Raw genomic sequence first — 19,188 nt, 5'->3', positions numbered from 1 at the left:
GGGGAGTCCATGTGGATGTTTAAGTCACCGATAGCAGCAGACGTGGAGAGAGAGATGAGGCTAGTGTGAGGAGTTCAGTAAAATCAGAGAGGAAGGAGGGATTTGGTTTAGGTGGCCGGTAAATGAGGATGACTGTCATGGAGGAAAGAGTTTTGAAGGCGAGATATTCAAACGATGATACTGAGGGGAGGGTGAGTTCTGTGATCCGGAAGTTCTGATTGAAAATGACGGCGAGGCCACCTCCACGGTGGGAGGGGCGGGGTTTGCAGATGTAGTTGTAGCCAGGGGGGGATGCTTGGTTGAGGGAGAAGAAGTCGTTGGGTTGTTGCCAGGTTTCGGTGAGCAGAAGGAAGTCAAGAGTGTTGTCGAGGATTAGTTCATGGAGGGCAGGGGCTTTATTGTTGAGCGATCGGGTGTTGAGGAGGGCAAAGTTGGCATGGTGAGAGGGTGGTGGGATGGGGGCAGGCTGGAGAGATCTGAGGTTGTCCCGGTTAGCAGCGTGCGGTGGTCGTTGGGGGTGTGGGGTATTGCAGTTGAGGGGGAGAGCCGATTAGCAAATGATTGGAGAGTATGATTGAGTGTATGTGAAGTGGGGAAAGCACTGTAGTCCGGTCCGGGTTTTCTGTGTAGCCTGATGATGCGTTCAGCCCTATGTGAACCAGTGGGTGAAGCATTCAGATGACGTGGGACAGGTGCAACAGACGCGTGCAGGTGACCAGATGGATGGAATGGATTGTCCGCGGGTGGAAGAAAACAAACTTGCGGGCGAGAGCTTCTGTGGATGTAACGGCGTCGACGTAGAAGTCCGAAAGCTGTTTGATGACTGGGATGCAGGATGGAATGGAGTAGTTGACGAATTGGACCAGTTGCAGAGTTGAATATTTGATCATGATGCCGAGCGGAGGGACGGAGAGCCCGGGATAGTGGTTAGCCGTGGGCTAGGAGCACAGAGGTGGAGGTGGAGATGGATGAATGAGGTGATTGCCAAAACGATCCACAGCATGACCGGCGGAGAGGAATGTCTAGTCTTGGTCGCTCGTGCATCTGGTGGAGGTTGCCTATGAGGAGGAGGTCAGCAACCGGGTTAGCCGCCGACGCAGCTAGGATTTGCCGCCACGCCGTTTGGTGAACGGGGCAAGTAGCTAGCGGCTAACCGCAGCAGGCAAGAGTCCGGTCAAGGAGCCCCAGGCGGCTTCGGGAACCAGCAGAGAGACTGTCCAGAGGTACAGAGGCTGTCCAGAGGTAGGGGGTACAGCGAACACAAACACAAGAGAATAGCAGATGAATAGCAGACGGAGAAGCGGCGAATAACCAGCGCCAGCGTCCTCTCACGTCGGTGTCAAGAGGAGTTTATGCAAGTTCCCGCAATTTTTGCAAGTTCCCGCAATTTCATCGCATAAAATTGCATAAATATCCCGCATATTCCATCACATTTTTTAAGAAAACGTGCCGCATAATCAAGAATTTTTGCCCGCAACAATCACAAAAATACTCCGCATTTTTCTGGAAGGACTGAGTATTTTGATATCAGGAATTATATGATTTCTTTTATTGACACTAGCCCGGGGAAATGTCCAGACCCAGGCACTGAGCTTTGAATATTAAAAAGGCATGGTACTTATAAAATCCTGCTTTGTTCTAATTGACAACAATATCAGAGAAGGCCAATATCATCCCTGTGCCTGAAAACACCCTCGGACCCCAGAGGGATTATTAAGTATTCGTATCGGCACTCGGTATCGGCAAGTACCCAAATAAGTACTTGTACTTGATATTTTAAAAAGTGGTATGGGTGCATCCCTATACTAATTAACACAATGTATCTAGTTTGTTTAATCAGTACACAAACAGTTATATAAAAATGTGCAATTTGTGATTTATGTGCTGTAGCTTACTATTTTGGCCAACAAAACAGACACTTTGTGGAAGTACTGATCGGCTGGATAAAGAGCTGTTTAGAGGTGCCGGTAGATATATATTTCTAACTTTGGATTTAGTAAGGTTAGATGTTTCATGCTGTGTCCAGTCTTTATGCTAAGCTAAGCTAATCGCCTCCTGGCTCTAGCTCCGTACTTAACGTACAGAAGTGAGATTTGTATAAAATTCTCATCTAACTATATTGGAAAGAAATTGGATATATGTATTTCCCAACATTATTTATTTGAGAGATGGGAGGAACTGGATGTGTGTTTGTATCCTTTAAACTGCAGCTGGTGTTTGGCATCTGTTTTTCTATTTTCAGAGGACGCTAAAGTACCAAAATATCTGCTGCAGGCTGCAACCCTGTCACTGAGCGGAGGTGAAAATGAATTTTTTTGAGTTGGTGTAAAGATCTAATTTAGGGAAGGGAAGCTCAACCGTAGCACTACAGTCAACAACATGCCGGCAGTAAAAGTGACATTTTTACTCTAAACAAAATTCACAAAAATACTGAACTATTTACACATATACACCATTAGTTCCAGTGTAATTTTACTCAGATGGTTGGGAACAAGAAAAAAAAAAAAAGACATGAAAACTTTTACATATTCCAGTATATTGATAAAGCATCTCAGTTTTTGTTATATCAGAGGTCAATATCCTCAGTCTGTGGCCTTGAGCCGCAGTTCACTTATCAATGTCACCCTGCTGCTTTTGATTGACAGGTAATTATACGGCGGTCACATGCGGGCGCAGGGGATGAATGCATTTATGTATGGCAAGGACTCTGCAGTACAGATTGTTCCAGGTCTCCAACGTAAAGGGGATTTTCTCTAAATCACATTATTGCTATTGGTTAATAATACCAAGGACGAGTGATGTGCTACAGGCTTATACTGTAACCTTCTGTTGTTGAAGGTGACACGTGAGACCATGTGTGTGCTGGCCATTTTCATGGCATATCTCTTAGTACTGCCAAGAGGGAAGTTAGAGAGTCCATGGTTGCTGTTGTAGGAGATGCAGTATACATTAGGGCGACTGTAAGCTCTCTTGGTGGTGTAATATCTTTTGATGCACATCAGAACTGTAGTTGTACAAACATCATTTGGAGGGAGAGTTGTAGAATAGATATATAATAGAAATAATCCTATTGGTGGAGTTAAAGGTTCAATGTGTAACGTGTCTAGTTATTCATTATCAAAATCTGTGTTGCCCGTTCACAAACTTGTCCTTTTTCATGAATATTTACCACCACCATCAATTCCAAGTATTCCTATTGGCTTGAAATTTTACATTTGCACTTGAATGACTTGGGGTATAGGCTCCATATTCATGCGCCATCTTGAAATACGTTAGCCAGTAAGGGACATACAGGACATACTGCTCCGCGTTTCGCGTTTTTGCTGTCACGTGATAAACTCACAGCTGCTGCTAATGCTGCTAATGGGTATCGTAGCTTCCCGGCCCCGGCAAGTTTGAAGAAGGAAACATGGAGGACCACAAGTATTCAAAATCTAAATTTCAGGAACAGGAGTCTTCTTCTTCACCCAGAAAAAGAAAAAGGACATTGAAAAGACCAAGAGCCCGGCGTCATCAGAAAAAAGCGTGAAGGCTACCGTAGCTGTAATACGTACTTTGAACTGCGTGGCGCGAGAGAGTTGATTGCGATATATGATCTCAACGTTAGATGGGAGGAATTCCTACACATTGGACCTTTAAACCTCAATGGAAATGAAATGCATTTAACTGAATCCCAGTTAAAGAGGCAAGAAAAAAGAGAGGAGCTATCTGCAGTAATGTCATGGAGCCTAACGCATATCAACTTTATAAGGTGTCGCAACAGCCTCTGCTAATGCTTGCTCTTGAGGGAATTACTGTAATTGTTGGGGCTTTGGAAATTATAGAGTGTGGTCTAGACCTACTCGATCTGTAAAGTGTCTCGAGATAACTCTTGTTATGATTTGATATAATAAATAAAATTGAATTGAAATTGAATTGAATAATATGTTAGCGTTGTGTTTACAGCTTGTTGCGCTGCCCCCAAGTGACCAGAAAAAATCTATTCATGTATGTTCTTTTTGTACATGTCTCCCATTTCAAAGGGCCAAATATGTTTGGTTCATTATCCCCCGCATTCAGCTAATGAAAAATGTTGATGGAGAGCAACATGGGCTATTGAACACTGTGCAAATGATTTTCATGATTCTATTTAGCAATGGCATGAAGAAAAGGCCATTTCCTTCTGTTCTCTACAATGAGATTGTTTGATGCAATGCATTCAGATCTGTGGGGAAAACAGCAATTTCGTCAGTGGCGGAAGAAGTATTCAGATCCTTTGCTCAAGTAAAAGTACTAATACCACACTGTAAAAATACTCTATTACAAGTAAAAGTCCTACATTGAAAATGTTACTTAAGTAAAGGTATGTAAGTATCATCAGGAAAGTAATCAATGCAGTAAAATCCTCACAATTTAGAAACTTGGAAACGATCCAAACAGTTCTGTCAATCAACTAAGTGTTAAATCAGCTAATCATTTCAGATGTACTTATGGGCCTATATATTGTTGTGTAGTTAAATGTATAATAAAACATATTTGATAAACTACATGTGTTTTGTGTGCTAAAAGCTTAATGTGTAAAGTAACTAGTAACTCAAGCTTTCAGATGAATGTAGTGGAGTAAAAAGTACAATATTTCTCTCTGAAATATAGCGGAGTAGAAGTAGAAAGTGGCATGAAAAGAAAAGACTCAAGAAAAGTACAAGTACCTCAAATTGGTACTTAAGTACAGTACCGGAGTAAATGTACTTAGTTACATTCCACCACTGAGTTATCTATGCAGATAGATATGTAGTCTTAATTGTAAACAATTTAATTACAAATGACATATGTTATATTAGGATGTTTGGAATTAAAGTGCTCATATTATGCTTTTTGACTTTTTCCCTTATATATATATGTGTGTGTGTGTTTGTATATGTCACGTTATAGGTTTACAAAGTGAAAAAGTCCAAAGTCCCCCCCCCCCAAAGGGACTTCCCATCTCCAACAGAAAACACTGTTCACCAACTGCTCCAAACAGCTCTATTGTAGTCCAGCCTTTACTTCAGAGACAAACGTGGGCACTTTGTAACACACGTTATAATGCTCGCCTAGCTGCTAGCATGGCACGCCCTCATACTCTGCTTCTGACTGGCTAGTAGTCCTTACCTAGGTACTGTCAGGGCACACCCTCATACTCTGCTTCTGACTGGCTAGTAGTCCTTACCTAGCAATAGTGCAGTACAACAAAAATATGATGTTTTTTGAAAATGAAACCACATAAACCTATTCTGGTACAACCTCTGAATACAATTATGAAGCTGAAAATGAGCATAATATGAGCACTTTCAAGTGGAACTGCAGTAAGCTCCAACACAGATCTCACTGGGTCACATGTTTGACATTGTTCTGTTTTTCTGATTCCACTGAAGGCATCACCACTGTCCTGACCATGACGACACTCAGTATCAGCGCTCGCCACTCCCTTCCCAAGGTCTCCTACGCCACGGCGATGGACTGGTTCATCGCCGTCTGCTTCGCCTTCGTCTTCTCTGCCCTCATCGAGTTCGCCGCCGTGAACTACTTCACCAACGCGCAGATGGAGCGGGCCAAAAAGAAGCCGGCCAAATGTCCTCCGGTGCCCCAAACCACGCCTGTCAAGGTGAAGGACACAGAGGAAGTGCTGCAGGTGATATATATATATTTTTTTTTTTCCTCTTCAAAGTGGCCGCGGCAAATAGTCTGATAGCACTTCACTTCAAGGAGCACTTACACAGCATGTCCCCTATTATGTGCTTACTGCTCCCGGCCTTTAGCCTAGACGTTTGAACAGCCAGGAGTGGGCCTGCAATGGGGATCTGAAATAAAGAGAAAAACAGGAGAAATCTGATCCCAGGTTGTGAGTTTAGACTTCCATATATCACCACAACCTGCTTGTTCTGTATCTGCCAGTTGAATTGAAATTAAATGAAATATTTATTTATTTATTTGATTTATATAAGTTTATTTCATCCATCAAACAAACAGACAACTTAAAGGAACACGCCGACTTATTGGGAATTTAGCTTATTCACCGTAACCCCCAGAGTTAGATCATTTTTCTCATCTTTCGCGTGCTGTAGAACGCTGTCTGACGGCTCCAGCATTAGCTTAGCCCAGCACAGATCCTGCAGGTAACTGGTTCAACTAGCCTACTGCTCCCAATTGTGACAAAGTGACAGCAAATAGCCAACATGTTCCTATTTACATGTTGTGATTTATAGCGCGTGTACAAAAACACGTAACATGAGACACAGCCATCTCTAACCGTAAACAAACCGGGAACTATATTCTCAGACAGGCTTGCCGCGAGCATATCACTCACCCCAAGTACTATATTCTTCCCGCCTGAGAATATAGTTCCCGGTTTGTTTACGGTTAGAAGATGGCTGTGTCTCATGTTACGTTGTTTTTGTACACGCTGTGACTCTACAAATCACAACATGTAAATAGGAACATGTTGGCGTTATTTTGTCTCTTATTGGGAGCAGTAGGATTACTGGAACCATTCACCTGCATGTTCTGTGATGGGCTGATGCCGCTGGAGACGTCAAACAGCTTTACAGCACGCACGGAGATGAGAAGGCTATGTATCTAACTCTGGGGGTTACTGTGAATAAGCTAAATTCACAATAAGTCGGCGTGTTCCTTTAAGGCAAACACCAGATTCCAAAGTCCTGAATGAAAAGGAGCAGAAAGAAGATTAATCTTATATAATCTGCCCCTCTTTCACAAAACATACATTAACAAAACACATCATGAAATATCATTTTTAGCACCACAAATCTGAAACTTCTATACTTAAAGTGCTCATATTATGCTCATTTTCAGATTCATAATTGTATTTAGAGGTTGTACCAGAATAGGTTTACATGGTTTAATTTTCAGAAAACACCATATTTTTGTTGTACTGCACATTGCTGCAGCTCCTCTTTTCACCCTGTGTGTTGAGCTCTCTGTTTTAGCTGGTGTGAGGCATCTCACTTCTGGTCCATCTTTGTTGGGAGTCGCACATGCTCAGTACCTAGGTAAGGACTAATAGCCAGTCAGAAGCAGAGTATGAGTGTGTGCCCTGACAGTAGCTAGGTAAGGACTACTAGCCAGTCAGAAGCAGAGTATGAGGGCGTGCCACGCTAGCAGCTAGGCGAGCATTATAACATGTGTTACAAAGTGACCACGTTTGTCTCTGAAGTAAAGGCTGGACTACAATAGAGCTGTTTGGAGCAGTTTGTGAACAGTGTTTTCTGTTGGAGATGGTAAGTCCCTTTGAGGGGGGGGACTTTGGGCTTTTTCACTTTGTAAACCTATAACGTGCACAAAAAAAGATATATAACACAATAAAGGAGAGGGGAAAAGCCAAAAAGCATAATATGAGCACTTTAAATCCCAAACTTTTTTGTGTATGCATTTTAGGTAAAAGAAAATAATTACGGAGCCAGGGGGAGGGGATTATACTCAGACATTTTTTGTTCCCAAATTAAAGTTGTAAATTTGCGAGGAAAAAGTTGTATATTCTCAGAGGCTATAAAGTCAGATTTATTTTTTAATACGATGTTAGAATAGGCCAGATCATTCACTAAAGGCATAATACATGGCAAGCTTGTATGTGTGTCTGTGGTGTGATGAGGTTGCAAAGTGGAGCATTCCTTGACAAATTCCTTGTAAATTTGTGACTTTAATCACAGAGAATATACAAGGTTTTGTTCCTTGAAAAATGTAACACCTTAATCTAGGAAATTCTGGGGGTTTTCTCAGAATATAACCTCCCCCATGAATGAACCTCCATGAATACATTGACATAATCTCCTATTTCTGCACCCCTAGTTGAAACAAATTACGTTGACACCATGACAACTGACATATGGATTGAATCATAATTTATGACTATGCCATCAAGCTATTTTATTTTTAGCTCCTAGTCAGATGTGACATACAGTATGTGTTACAAACCACTGTCCACATAACGGTAGCAATGTATTTACGGTGCTGTATAAACACTGTTTTACAGATGGGATGTGAAAAGAAGGGATACGTTCTTAGACTTCATGTTCTTCTTAGGAGCTAACGTGAAACACATAGGCCTTCTGTTCAGTTCAACTGATCATTGGAGCTGACATAACCCAGCAATGCATACGCCAGTTTTCCACTAACTACTTTAAGTTGCCCCTTCCAGTCCAAATCCCAGTGTGGCGTAATCATGCCTGAATGCGGTATAGTGACAACAGCACTTCAGTGGATTAGTAGGTTGCCACGGCAACGCAGCCCGGGTACATCTGTACAGGTTTCAGGAAGGCTCTGGCACTGGGGGAAAGAATTATTACTCTTTTCCTTGAGAGCAGATCCTGTTGGCGCTAACCAAAGGGCTTGGCGTGAGGGGCAGTGTGCGTTCACGGGCCCCTAACCTCCGCCATGATGGAAATCAAACCCCGCTATGCACGCACACTCTTCCTCTGCTGCACATGGGACACACTAACACTGCATTCTTTCAGTTTCAAGGGGGAGTGGTTGGTGGTGGTGGTGGTGTTGGTGGGGGGGGGGGATTATTCCTGCAAATGCCTTAGTACCAGCATCACACTCTCCCTGCTTGAAAACATCAACTCTCAAAGGATAAGCTCCTTTGACGCTACACTGCATTACCGCCCCGATGAAGTGCTACCTACTTTGTGTCTTAAGCTTGTGTGAAATGAGCGAAATCCTTGGTAAGTGACATCTGTATATTGCACACACTCAATCGTCTGCTTCCAGATGAAGGCCATCTGTGTCAAGGGGACTGTAATCAGATCAATATGACAAGGTTTACTGTGCCCGGCCTGCTTTTCAGAATGGGAAAAGGAAGTGAGCTTTGCCTTGCCTGCGAACACCTTAAACGTGACGCACACAGGAGGAATGTGATTATTCACAGTACGAATCCTCATACTGTTTTCTCCAACAAGTTCTCCAAACCGTACAACGATATAGGTTGTTTATTCCTGCCCTCTAAAACGACCCACAGGAGGGCTTTCCATCCTCGTATCTAAACCACAGAACGTATTGGTTGCGGTTTTATACACGTCGTTTCACAGTTTGGTTTAGGCACCAAAATTACTTAAGTTTAGAAAACGATTGTTAAAATCATGGATATTTGTCATGTTACTCTACTCCCAGTATCCCACATTTGGCCGGACGTTACGTAGTTTAATTTAGTATCAAATGGGACTCAAATGCATTTTTTTATTTCTAAAATGCAATTTTAAGACGGTCTCGTTTTCTCCCAAACGTAGGTCCACATTTGAACTAAACAACTTTACCTATTTAATGACTCAACTCAGACCACAACTTCAACTAGATATGCATTATAGCAGTGGTTCCCAACCTTTTTTCCTTGGCGCCCCCCCCTACTCATGTCTAAGAAAAGCTGAGCCCCCCCGAAACCGAAGTTGAGGTAACTCTCGAGATAGAGCCTTACTTTCTTTTTTGATACAGAGGAGTTATCAGCACTGTTACGTTTCTCTGCCATGTTTCATTCATAAAATAGTGATGCCGTGGCGGCAGGAAAAACGAGGATGATAGCAGCTAGCAGCTGACCTGATGACAGCAAGGGTCAGGTTCTCAGGTTAAGAGGTCCTGGAGGTTTGGCCTACTAAGTAGCCTGCCTACAATTTTAAGCGAGAACAAAATATATAGTTTTCATACAGACTTTTGTATACATTATATATTCTAGTGTATTATCATAATTTGTTTAACGTGCAAATATTTTTTTTTACCTCAACCTCAAACCAGATAAAGACTTGCGCACCCCCCTGTGATCTCTGTCGCCCCCCTGAGGGGTGCCCGGACCCCAGGTTGGGAACCACTGCATTATAGTATCACTTAGTAAATAGGTAAATGTATCAGTTTGTTAAATATTTTGGGCAGATATTTTAAAGCTATAGTGCGTAGTTTCTGTCGCCCCCATGAGGAATTCTAAGTAATGACAACAACACTGTCAGCACGTCCACATGATACAAGCCTTCGGTGATCTCACACCACCCCCACCACCCCTCCATGCAGTTGCCAGTAGCCAGGGAGGACACGGAGGATTAAAAAAACATGATGGACTCTTCAGAAGAGGTCATTATCTTCACTCACTTTTCTGCGCGCGAAGGTCGCCATGTGACACCATTTTCTAAACATAGTCATACTGAGAAATACAGAGAGAGTTTTGTGGAGCTGATAGTCTTAATTAGCTTTGTAGCAGCTCATTTGGCAATGGCTTGAATGAAACAGACGTTTGTTATTATAAAAAAAAGTTACGCACTGAAGCTTTAAAGTGCTCATATTATGCTCTTTTTCAGGTTCATAACTGTGTTTAGAGGTTGTACCAGAATAGGTTTATGTGGTTTAATTTTCAGAAAACATCATATTTTTGTTGTACTGCACATTGCTGCAGCTCCTCTTTTCACCCTGTGTGTTGAGCTCTCTGTTTTAGCTACAGAGTGAGGCATCTCACTTCTGTTCCATCTTTGTTGGGAGTCGCACATGCTCAGTACCTAGGTAAGGACTCCTAGCCAGTCAGAAGCAGAGAATGATGGCGTGCCCTGACAGTACCTAGGTAAGGACTACTAGCCAGTCAGAAGCAGAGTATGATGGCGTGCCCTGACAGTACCTAGGTAAGGACTACTAGCCAGTCAGAAGCAGAGTATGAGGGCGTGCCCTGACAGTACCTAGGTAAGGACTACTAGCCAGTCAGAAGCAGAGTATGAGGGCGTGCCCTGACAGTACCTAGGTAAGGACTACTAGCCAGTCAGAAGCAGAGTATGAGGGCGTGCCACGCTAGCAGCTAGGCGAGCATTATAACGTGTGTTACAAAGTGACCACGTTTGTCTCTGAAGTAAAGGCTGGACTACAATAGAGCTGTTTGGAGCAGTTGGTGAACAGTGTTTTCTGTTGGAGATGGTAAGTCCCTTTGGGGGGGACTTTGGACTTTTTCACTTTGTAAACCTATAACATCCACAAAAAAGATATATAACACAATAAAGGAAAGGGAAAAAGCCAAAAAGCATAATATGAGCACTTTAATATCTATAGGACCTTTTTTTTTTAAATGCCAATATCAGTCAACATAGATATATCATTATTGTTTGTTTTTTTCTGTCTCAGCAGAATCCTGATAGCAACGGTAACCTGAGAAAGCGGATGAATTATATTTCCCACCAAGAGGCCATCAGTCACCGGAGAGCCCAGTCCACCACCAACATTTCGGGAGTGGGGAGAGCGAGAGCGCTTCGTCCTTTAGCCAGCGGCGTCAACGGCAGCTCCTCCACCCTGTCGCGCTCCAGCCCCAAATCGGAGAGCCTGCTGAGCGTGGCCTCCTCCTCTGCCCAGCTGGTGAAGACTGCGCCCCAGGCTGCAGCTTCCACGCCAGACGTGATGGCGGCGACGCCGTGCAAGCAGAACGCCAGCTCCTCGTCTCTGCAGCATCTGCTGGGGCCCAAGCTGGAGCGCATCCAGATGATGGGGAACAAACCGGAGCTAAAGCAGACGCCGTGCTCCCAGCCCACCACTGCTGGCATGGGTGGAACCAGCAAAATTGACAAGTACGCACGGATCCTGTTCCCAGTGTCCTTCGGGGCTTTTAATATGGTCTACTGGGTGGTTTACTTAACGAAGGACACGGTGGTGGCTAAAGGTGGCTAGGCTTTGCTCTGGCAGAGAAGAGTGAAGTCATTTATTTCAAAAGATGGGGAAGCAAATAAGGATTATGAGATTTTGGGAACAATAAGAGGAAACTATTGTTCTTGCCAAACAGATAAAGAAAATGTGCTCGCCGAGCACTTCCGTATCTCGGAGAACACAGTTGTTTTTTTTCTCCTTCCTCCAACGGCAAGCATGGGAACAAATCAACCAAATTAGAAATATCTGACTCAACATAAGAAGGAACACCTGCACACTGGAATATGCTACGGTCCTCTTTGTAATGGCTATGTCTGACTGTAAAGGTCTGCATTGGCTTCAACTGCCTCATGATCCCTTTTGGCCTTCTGTCAAGATAAAGCACGGGATTTTTTCATTTTCCTATTTTTGTATCCCTGCACCTGGCAAGATTTTTCGGATCTGTGTACCTACGTCCTGAAATGAACTGCACCAACGCTATGTAAATATATGAATTTATTAGGATAACAGATTTATATATTTAATGATTATAGTGTACTTCCGTTTGAATATTAGGACTTGTTGCTTTGGTGTCAGCGGGCTAGATGAGGCAAAGTCAAATTATTTGAGAGAACAAAGGGGCTCCGTTCCTGTTTTTCTTGGATTTCACATTAGACTGAAAAACTCCCTGAATACAGGCCAGATGATGTACAAACTAAAATCAGATAGTCCTCAAACCAGGCTGAGAGGAGCTTTGGCCGGGACTGATCAGCCCGGAAAAGCCCTTAAATAAACTTTCTTATACGAGATGGATTAACTTATCTGAAAACGTTGAAATACCGAGGATGAAATTTGGGGATCAGTCGGGTAGAAAATAGTAAACACAAGTTATTAATTCATATAACAGTAGGGTTTAAGCTTCTTTCCTGCCACAATGGGTTTCCCAATAGTAGACAAAGATTGTTCAAGTGATTAAAATACAGTCATAGCACGAAGCTAAATCGAGGAAGCAGCAAGTTAAGCTGTTCGTCAGCAGATCACTGCAGCAATAAAATAGGGAGTTGGTTGCTTGTTTAGGGACACGTTGGCATGTACAATAAAGGGATGTGACTGTGTGAGTGTTCAACAGCTGCTCAGGAGCCGACTGCTGTCATCCTTCCTTTAGGTGGTTCTATACCCTTTCAGTTTTAACACATATTACATTATTTCACTGCATTTCATGGTGTTAATCATGGGAACATTCTCATGGGTGACTGGATAAGGTCTATGGAGCAGAGCCCCAAGTAGTGTCGTTTCATAAAGCTGCAGGGGGAGCCCCGATCACACCCCATTTTTAAGGTGAAGCAAAAAAACAAAGGCTGGCTTTTTGTTAAAGGCAGCCCGTTGAGTTTGGTTTTTCAATCATTCAGTCGGCTACTGTTAATTGTTACATCTCAAATAAGGGTAATGGGATGATAACTGTAGCTACACTACATTATCAGGAAGAAAAAAAACCTAATAAACATCTGAGTGCAGCACTCCCTCCAGCCCTGCTCTCTCTGCTTAGATCGTCTTTAAGACATCATTTTAGGAAATACAGTTTTTTTCTCAATTTTTGCTGAGAGTTAATTGTGAACATGGATACCACTCTCTTATCTGTATGCTAAATCAGGGGTCTTCAACGTTTTGTAAGCCAAGGACCCCTTAACTGAAAGATAGACGGAGCAGGCACCCCCTACTACACATATTGTATAAAATGAAGTTACATGTTAAACTGGGCCTACAATAATGTGTAGGGCAGCCTAAAGCCTTTATACATACTAAGCTATTAAAATAGCCTAATAATTGTTGGCATGGTTTTATAAATCATGTATTAATGTTAAACATACAGTACAGGCTAAAAGTTTGGACACACCTTCTCTTTTCTTTATTTTCATGAAAGGGTGGCTACTTTGAAGAAACTAGAATATAAGACGTGTTTTCAGTTATTTCACACTTTTTTGTTAAGTACATAATTCCATATGTGTTCATTCATAGTTTTGATGCCTTCAGTGAGAATCTACAATGTAAATAGTCATGAAAATAAAGGAAACGCATTGAATGAGAAGGTGTGTCCCAACGTTTGGCCTGTACTGTACATGTGGAACAGTGAATCCTTAGGACGAACTGTATCTGTGGATGGCCTTACCTATAGTTCCTGGTTTGTTTACAGATAGAAGATGGCTGTGTCTCATGTTACGTTGTTTTTTGTACACGCTGTGACTCTAAAAATCACAACATGTAAATAGGAACATGGTGGCGTTATTTTTGTCACAATTCGGAGCAGTAGGCTAGTTGGAACCAGTTACCTGCAGGATCTGTGCTGGGCTAAGCTAATGCTGGAGCCGTCAGACAGCGTTACAGCACGCACGGAGATGAGAAGGGTATGTATCGACTTGTCTAACTCTGGGGGTTACGGTGAATAAGCTAAATTCCCAATAAGTCAGCGTGTTCCTTTAAAGGTGCTGGATTGTGAAGATCCAGGACTTAGCCAAAGAATTTGAACATCGACAACTTCTCAGTCCCTCCCCCCTTTCTGCTAAAGCCCAAACTGTCTCCTAAGCCCCTCCCCCCACAAGGGGGAATGAATGCGTGTGCATGAGCAGTGATTGACACGCAGTTAAATGTTGTTGTTCTCTGAGGACACAAATTACATCACATTTCTACTTGTCCTCCTAGTAATGTACAAAATAGCCCAGAAAACCTTAAACCAACTAAAGAGTCACTGAAAAATAGCGCCCCATGTGATCAGGACCTCGAGCAGGTTCTCACTCCGGTGACCCTCAGGAGGAATGAAAGAGACTGCTGATAATTGAATCTTTACATGTGTGAAGGACGCCACTATCTAAATATCACAAACATGACGTCAGGAAACTGTCCTCTCTGCTGTCTCCTGTCACGGTTCTGTTACTGACTGGTAGAGGTGAAGTGGGGGATGTATTCTCATGGAGTCCTTTCTCCAGACAAAGGGACATTTTCAGTGATTACTTGCTGTGTGTAAGTGCAAATAAGACTAGATCTAGGGCTGGATAATATAAGGGAAATAGGCGATACGCAATAACGTTGTTGAATATCGCCATAATAAAATGACTTGCGATAATTAAACAGATATTAAATTGTACTTAGTTCTGCATTTCTGCTGCTTTCAGTATTCTTCTAAAATGCCACAAAATTCTTGTTGTATTTAAAACAAATGAAAGGAAATAATTTCCAACATTATTTTGTTAAATTGAACATTGAATTGACTATAAAAGGCACCACTAAAACAACAATAACTGTCAGATTTTAAAGTTTTTTAAAATGTCTTTTGCGATATGTCGCAGCCTTTTGCGATGTGTTTATTGTTCTGGTTAATATTGCGATGACAATTAAAAAAATAAAAACGATATATTGTGCAGCCCTACTAGAAACTATCCCAAAAGTACAGTTTTGGTAAATAATTGGTCTCCTCATTTATCAGTATTCCCTCATCAATCAGGAACAGAGCTCATGAAACATATATTTAGAAGATAATTTAAAAGAAATTATCTTCAGTACATTCAGAGAATGTCTAATAAGGAGGGAACTTCCACTCTCTGGAAACTTCCGGCTTCTGAACTGGTTGCAGTTCCACTCTGGTTCCATATGAGGGCGCTCACAGATGAGTGCAGAATGAATGGAGGTCTATGGAGCTATACCATGAGCTATACCCCTCAAAATCCACTTTTCTCAGGATATCATTTTTTGTCTAGTAATTTGAATGTTGCATTCGAAAGGGGAGGCAAAGAAAATACACACTGCTGGTTGTTAGATTTTTTAAAAGTTTTTTTTGTTCTAAAAAACCTTTTAAAATATCAATGAGGTCATACACATATACGGCCAGAGATACTGCTTTACGGCAAGCTCTGAGTCACTTCCTTTGTTCTCTCGAGGCATCGACAACACAGCTGACAGGTTCGTCTCTCCCTGTTAATACACGTGCTAGAAAGAGGTTTGCTGATGTTTTAAAGACTACGCCGAAATATTCACTCTGACATTCTGGTTCCGCTTCGGATGCCGCCAAGCGGGATCTCCGATCGTAATCACTCCTTCACTGACCAATCAGCATTCATTAGCAGAATGCTAGCGTGTTATGGGCAACAACGACTCGACCTGTGAGAAATCGAAAGGACATAAGTACTCGTTCATTCAACTTTCGACCTATAACCCATGTTGAACTTGCAAAAACTACAATCAAATCTGAGGTTTCTCAACGACAATCAGGCAAAAGAGACAAATTTAGCCGTCTAGCTCCATAGAGTCCCATTCGTTTTGCACTCGCCCGCGATCACCCCCAGTGGAACTCTGGTGGAACTGGAACCAAATTCGGTACAATGGGGCTGAATAGGGAGTGAACAGGCTCTCTGTAGACAGGCTCTGGTACATTTCTATAAAGGAATCACAAAAATCATGCTTGACTAATAGTTCCTCATGGCCTAATTTATTAGTGATTGGAGACCCTTTACAGAAGTTTAAGATTAAGCAGTCGGTGGATGAGCTCAGCTCCGCTGTCCACCTCTGCAAACAGAGATGTCATGAGAACACAGTGCATGCTGGGATTCCTGATGCAGTGGGTGCCTAGTTTCTTGCTCCAATAGCCACATCATCCACGTAGTAGTCGTGCTCGTTGGCCCTCGTCGATCGGTTAGTCTAACAGGAGTTATGATGCAGCCACAGCGGCGACAAACACGCAGGCTGATGGACGGATTGAGATGCTCGCCGCTGTCGCTCACCACTCCGAAACGCAGTCATGTGTGAAATTGATTTTGCCGTTATTACCTCCCCGTTGGCCTCCCTCTCTCCCTCTCCCAACAGTGAACAAAATACATATCTCACCATAAAAGCACAGAACATCCATGTGCTAATGAGGACCCTGTCAACAACAGATTGATGCTCAGTGTTTGTGGTGGGACTCTGCTCTGCTCTAAATGTGAGCATGATAGATGGAGCTGCCAACGCCAGGTTGTGGGTTTTCTTTTCTTTTTTCTGACATGCTGTTCTAGATGACAGACAGATAGTTAACAGATGCTCCACACGCTCACGCTGCCATTTTGAGGAGCTGACACGGTGCAGGTTTTGTGTGGAAAGGTCAACCACACCCTGAGATCAAGCTCTCAATTTATTTTTGTCATTTCAGCTGTTTAACTAGTTCAAGAAGAGCATCAAAATAGCTTTTTCAAAAGCAGAGTGCAGATGGCTGGGTAAAATGGGGCATTCTTCATGGTTTTAGAGCACTTTTGATGTAAATCATGGCGTAATGCTCCCTCTAGTGGCTCAACTGACCCCTTTTTATTTTCTTATTTCAGGACGTGTTCTTCTATTCATTTTAAACAGGCAGGAGTGGAATGCCACAGAAGAGAAAGTGATCCTGCTTATTGCCAGTCAGATATTTTATTTAACATGATGATGAGAGAATTATAATTCAGCATCTGTTTCGTCTTGTATGGCTGAATGGCTACCACAACTGTTAATTTAACAAACACACATTTTGCATTGCTCATGGTATGGTCCACTCAACAGCTGAATTATAACAGTAAAACTAAACTAATGCAGAGAGTGGGAGCTGCCAAATGTTATTAACTGCTAACCCTATCTAATTCATATCCTCACACCGCTTAACACTGGCATTTTCATTTATTTTTTTTAACTGGAGGTTCACAAGGGTGTTTCCTGCATACAAAGCAAAGCCTCCTTTGTGTTATGATAATGATATAGGATGATAATGTGAGATTTAAAGACACAAAATGTACTGGATGGAAGGGTGATCTGACTCACCTCATTTTAAATAAAATTATACAGTTCATCCTCAGAACAGAGTGACTTTGAAATCTGTGTATTTTTATACACAGTGGCAAGAGAGCATTGTACTGTAAGTGACATTGAGACAGTGATATAATATAGGCCTAAAAGGCCATTAAACGTTCATTTCAATCAGGAGAGACTTCATTTCGAGTGAACAATCGATTTTTATTCAAGTGCATGATAAAAAATAATTTGAGAAGAGTCTTTGGCAATTAGACTCCATCGTGACGTAGTATATTTAAGGGGGTAGTGATGCCGCGATTAGTTCAGGATATTTCCCCCCCTGGGGTGTAGACACTTTTTGGACCTTTATGATAGAATGTGGAGCAGGACCGGGTGCTGATATAATGAAGACTGGAGGTGAAGGGGTGAAATGACAACTGACAGCAGCAGAGAGGAGAACAGCAAGGATATGATTGGTTAAGAGATTCCATGGCAAGTTAGTTGGACTACTTAGAGTGAGTGCTAACAGAGTAGAAGCCGGGAGATAGAGGCAGAGAGAGATGAGAATGAATGAGTGAGTAAAGGGAGTCTTCCTGATTGAACTTTCGCTAAGCCTCATTTTTCAGTCAATAGAGTACTAATCCAACAACAATCCCACAGCGCTGTGGAGACCGGTCTGGCTACTCCGCGCATACAATACAATCACAATTGTCTTGGGCTGCGCTAAGCTCTGGACGTGGTGACGGTGACGTAAACATATTCTTTGTAAATCTCTACAATCATTTCCCAAAAGAACCGAGCAGGCCTGCCTTGTCGCACCATCCAGATTTTCTTCAAAACTTGCCATTTTCAGCGTGTAGCTCGCTAGCTCAAAGTTTGTGGTTGTTTCCTGCAGAGAACGCCGTTAGACAACGGCAGCGCAGATTATCCTGGAAATGAACTGTTGTTGATCCCGACTAGGTCAGGGATGATCATCTGTCCACACACTCAATGGCAAAAGCAAGACTTTTGGAAAATTGTGTGATTATACTCTTAAACAAATGGCTGGAATGATCTTAGAACTGATGTATCTGTATGTTGGTTGTTACACCCTGTCCATCCCACTGTACAGAAAGCACTTCAGTTCTAACATCTTACATTAAATTACATTACATTACATGTCATTTAGCTGACGCTTTTATCCAAAGCGACTTCCAATTAAGTGCTTTCACCCCTGAAGGTGCAAACTCCAGACAACAAGTAGTAAGTGCAAGTACAATAGCTTTAAATAAGCAAAACTACAAAGAGCCATATGAAAGTGCAGCTTCAAGAAATACATATATATACAGTATATATATATATTTTTTATGTTTATCGAGGTTTAGTCGGAAGAGATGTGTTTTTAGCCTTCGGCCATCCTGATGTCAATAGGGAGCTCATTCCACCATTTAGGAGACAGCAAACAGTCGGGATTTCGTTGAGTGATTAGTTGTCCCTCGCTGCGAGGGGGCAGCAGGCAGGTTGGCTGATGCAGAGCGGAGTGGGCGGGTTGGGGTTTAGGGTTTGACCATGTCCTGGATGTATGCTGGGGCTGATCCATTCGTGGCCCTGTATGCAAGTACTAGTGTCTTGAAGCGGATGCGGGCAGCAACTGGTAACCAGTGAAGGGAGCAGAGGAGCGGTGTAGTGTGAGAGAACTTGGGGAGGTTGAAGACAAGTCGAGCTCTTGAGCGAGATGATGAGCCATTAGAGGGATGGTTCATCATTGGAGGGAGCAACAGGCTGTGATTTTCTTCCAAATCCAAATGATGATCACAG

The 19,188-nt window shown here is 42.6% G+C and overlaps 1 protein-coding gene across 3 annotated transcripts in view; it reads left to right on the top strand.

The window, feature by feature from the left end:
- gabra4 (gamma-aminobutyric acid type A receptor subunit alpha4) overlaps window positions 1-13,386 on the top strand; it is a 37,815-nt gene extending 24,429 nt beyond the window's left edge. For 2 of the 3 annotated variants that reach the window (XM_039813424.1, XM_039813423.1), the window contains 2 exons: window positions 5,394-5,650; window positions 11,119-13,386. In XM_039813424.1, the coding sequence (XP_039669358.1) occupies window positions 5,394-5,650; window positions 11,119-11,655 (794 nt within the window). In that variant the 3' untranslated portion in view covers window positions 11,656-13,386. The remainder of the gene's footprint in view (window positions 1-5,393; window positions 5,651-11,118) is intronic. The other variant, XM_039813425.1, reaches the window with a different exon arrangement.
- The last annotated feature ends 5,802 nt before the right edge of the window (window positions 13,387-19,188 follow it).

The sequence above is a fragment of the Perca fluviatilis genome, chromosome 10 (assembly GCF_010015445.1).
Source record: "Perca fluviatilis chromosome 10, GENO_Pfluv_1.0, whole genome shotgun sequence".
In the NCBI taxonomy this organism is placed as follows: domain Eukaryota; kingdom Metazoa; phylum Chordata; class Actinopteri; order Perciformes; family Percidae; genus Perca; species Perca fluviatilis.
Note: the sequence above shows the minus strand (reverse complement) of the source record. Positions and strands in the feature narration are given on the sequence as shown.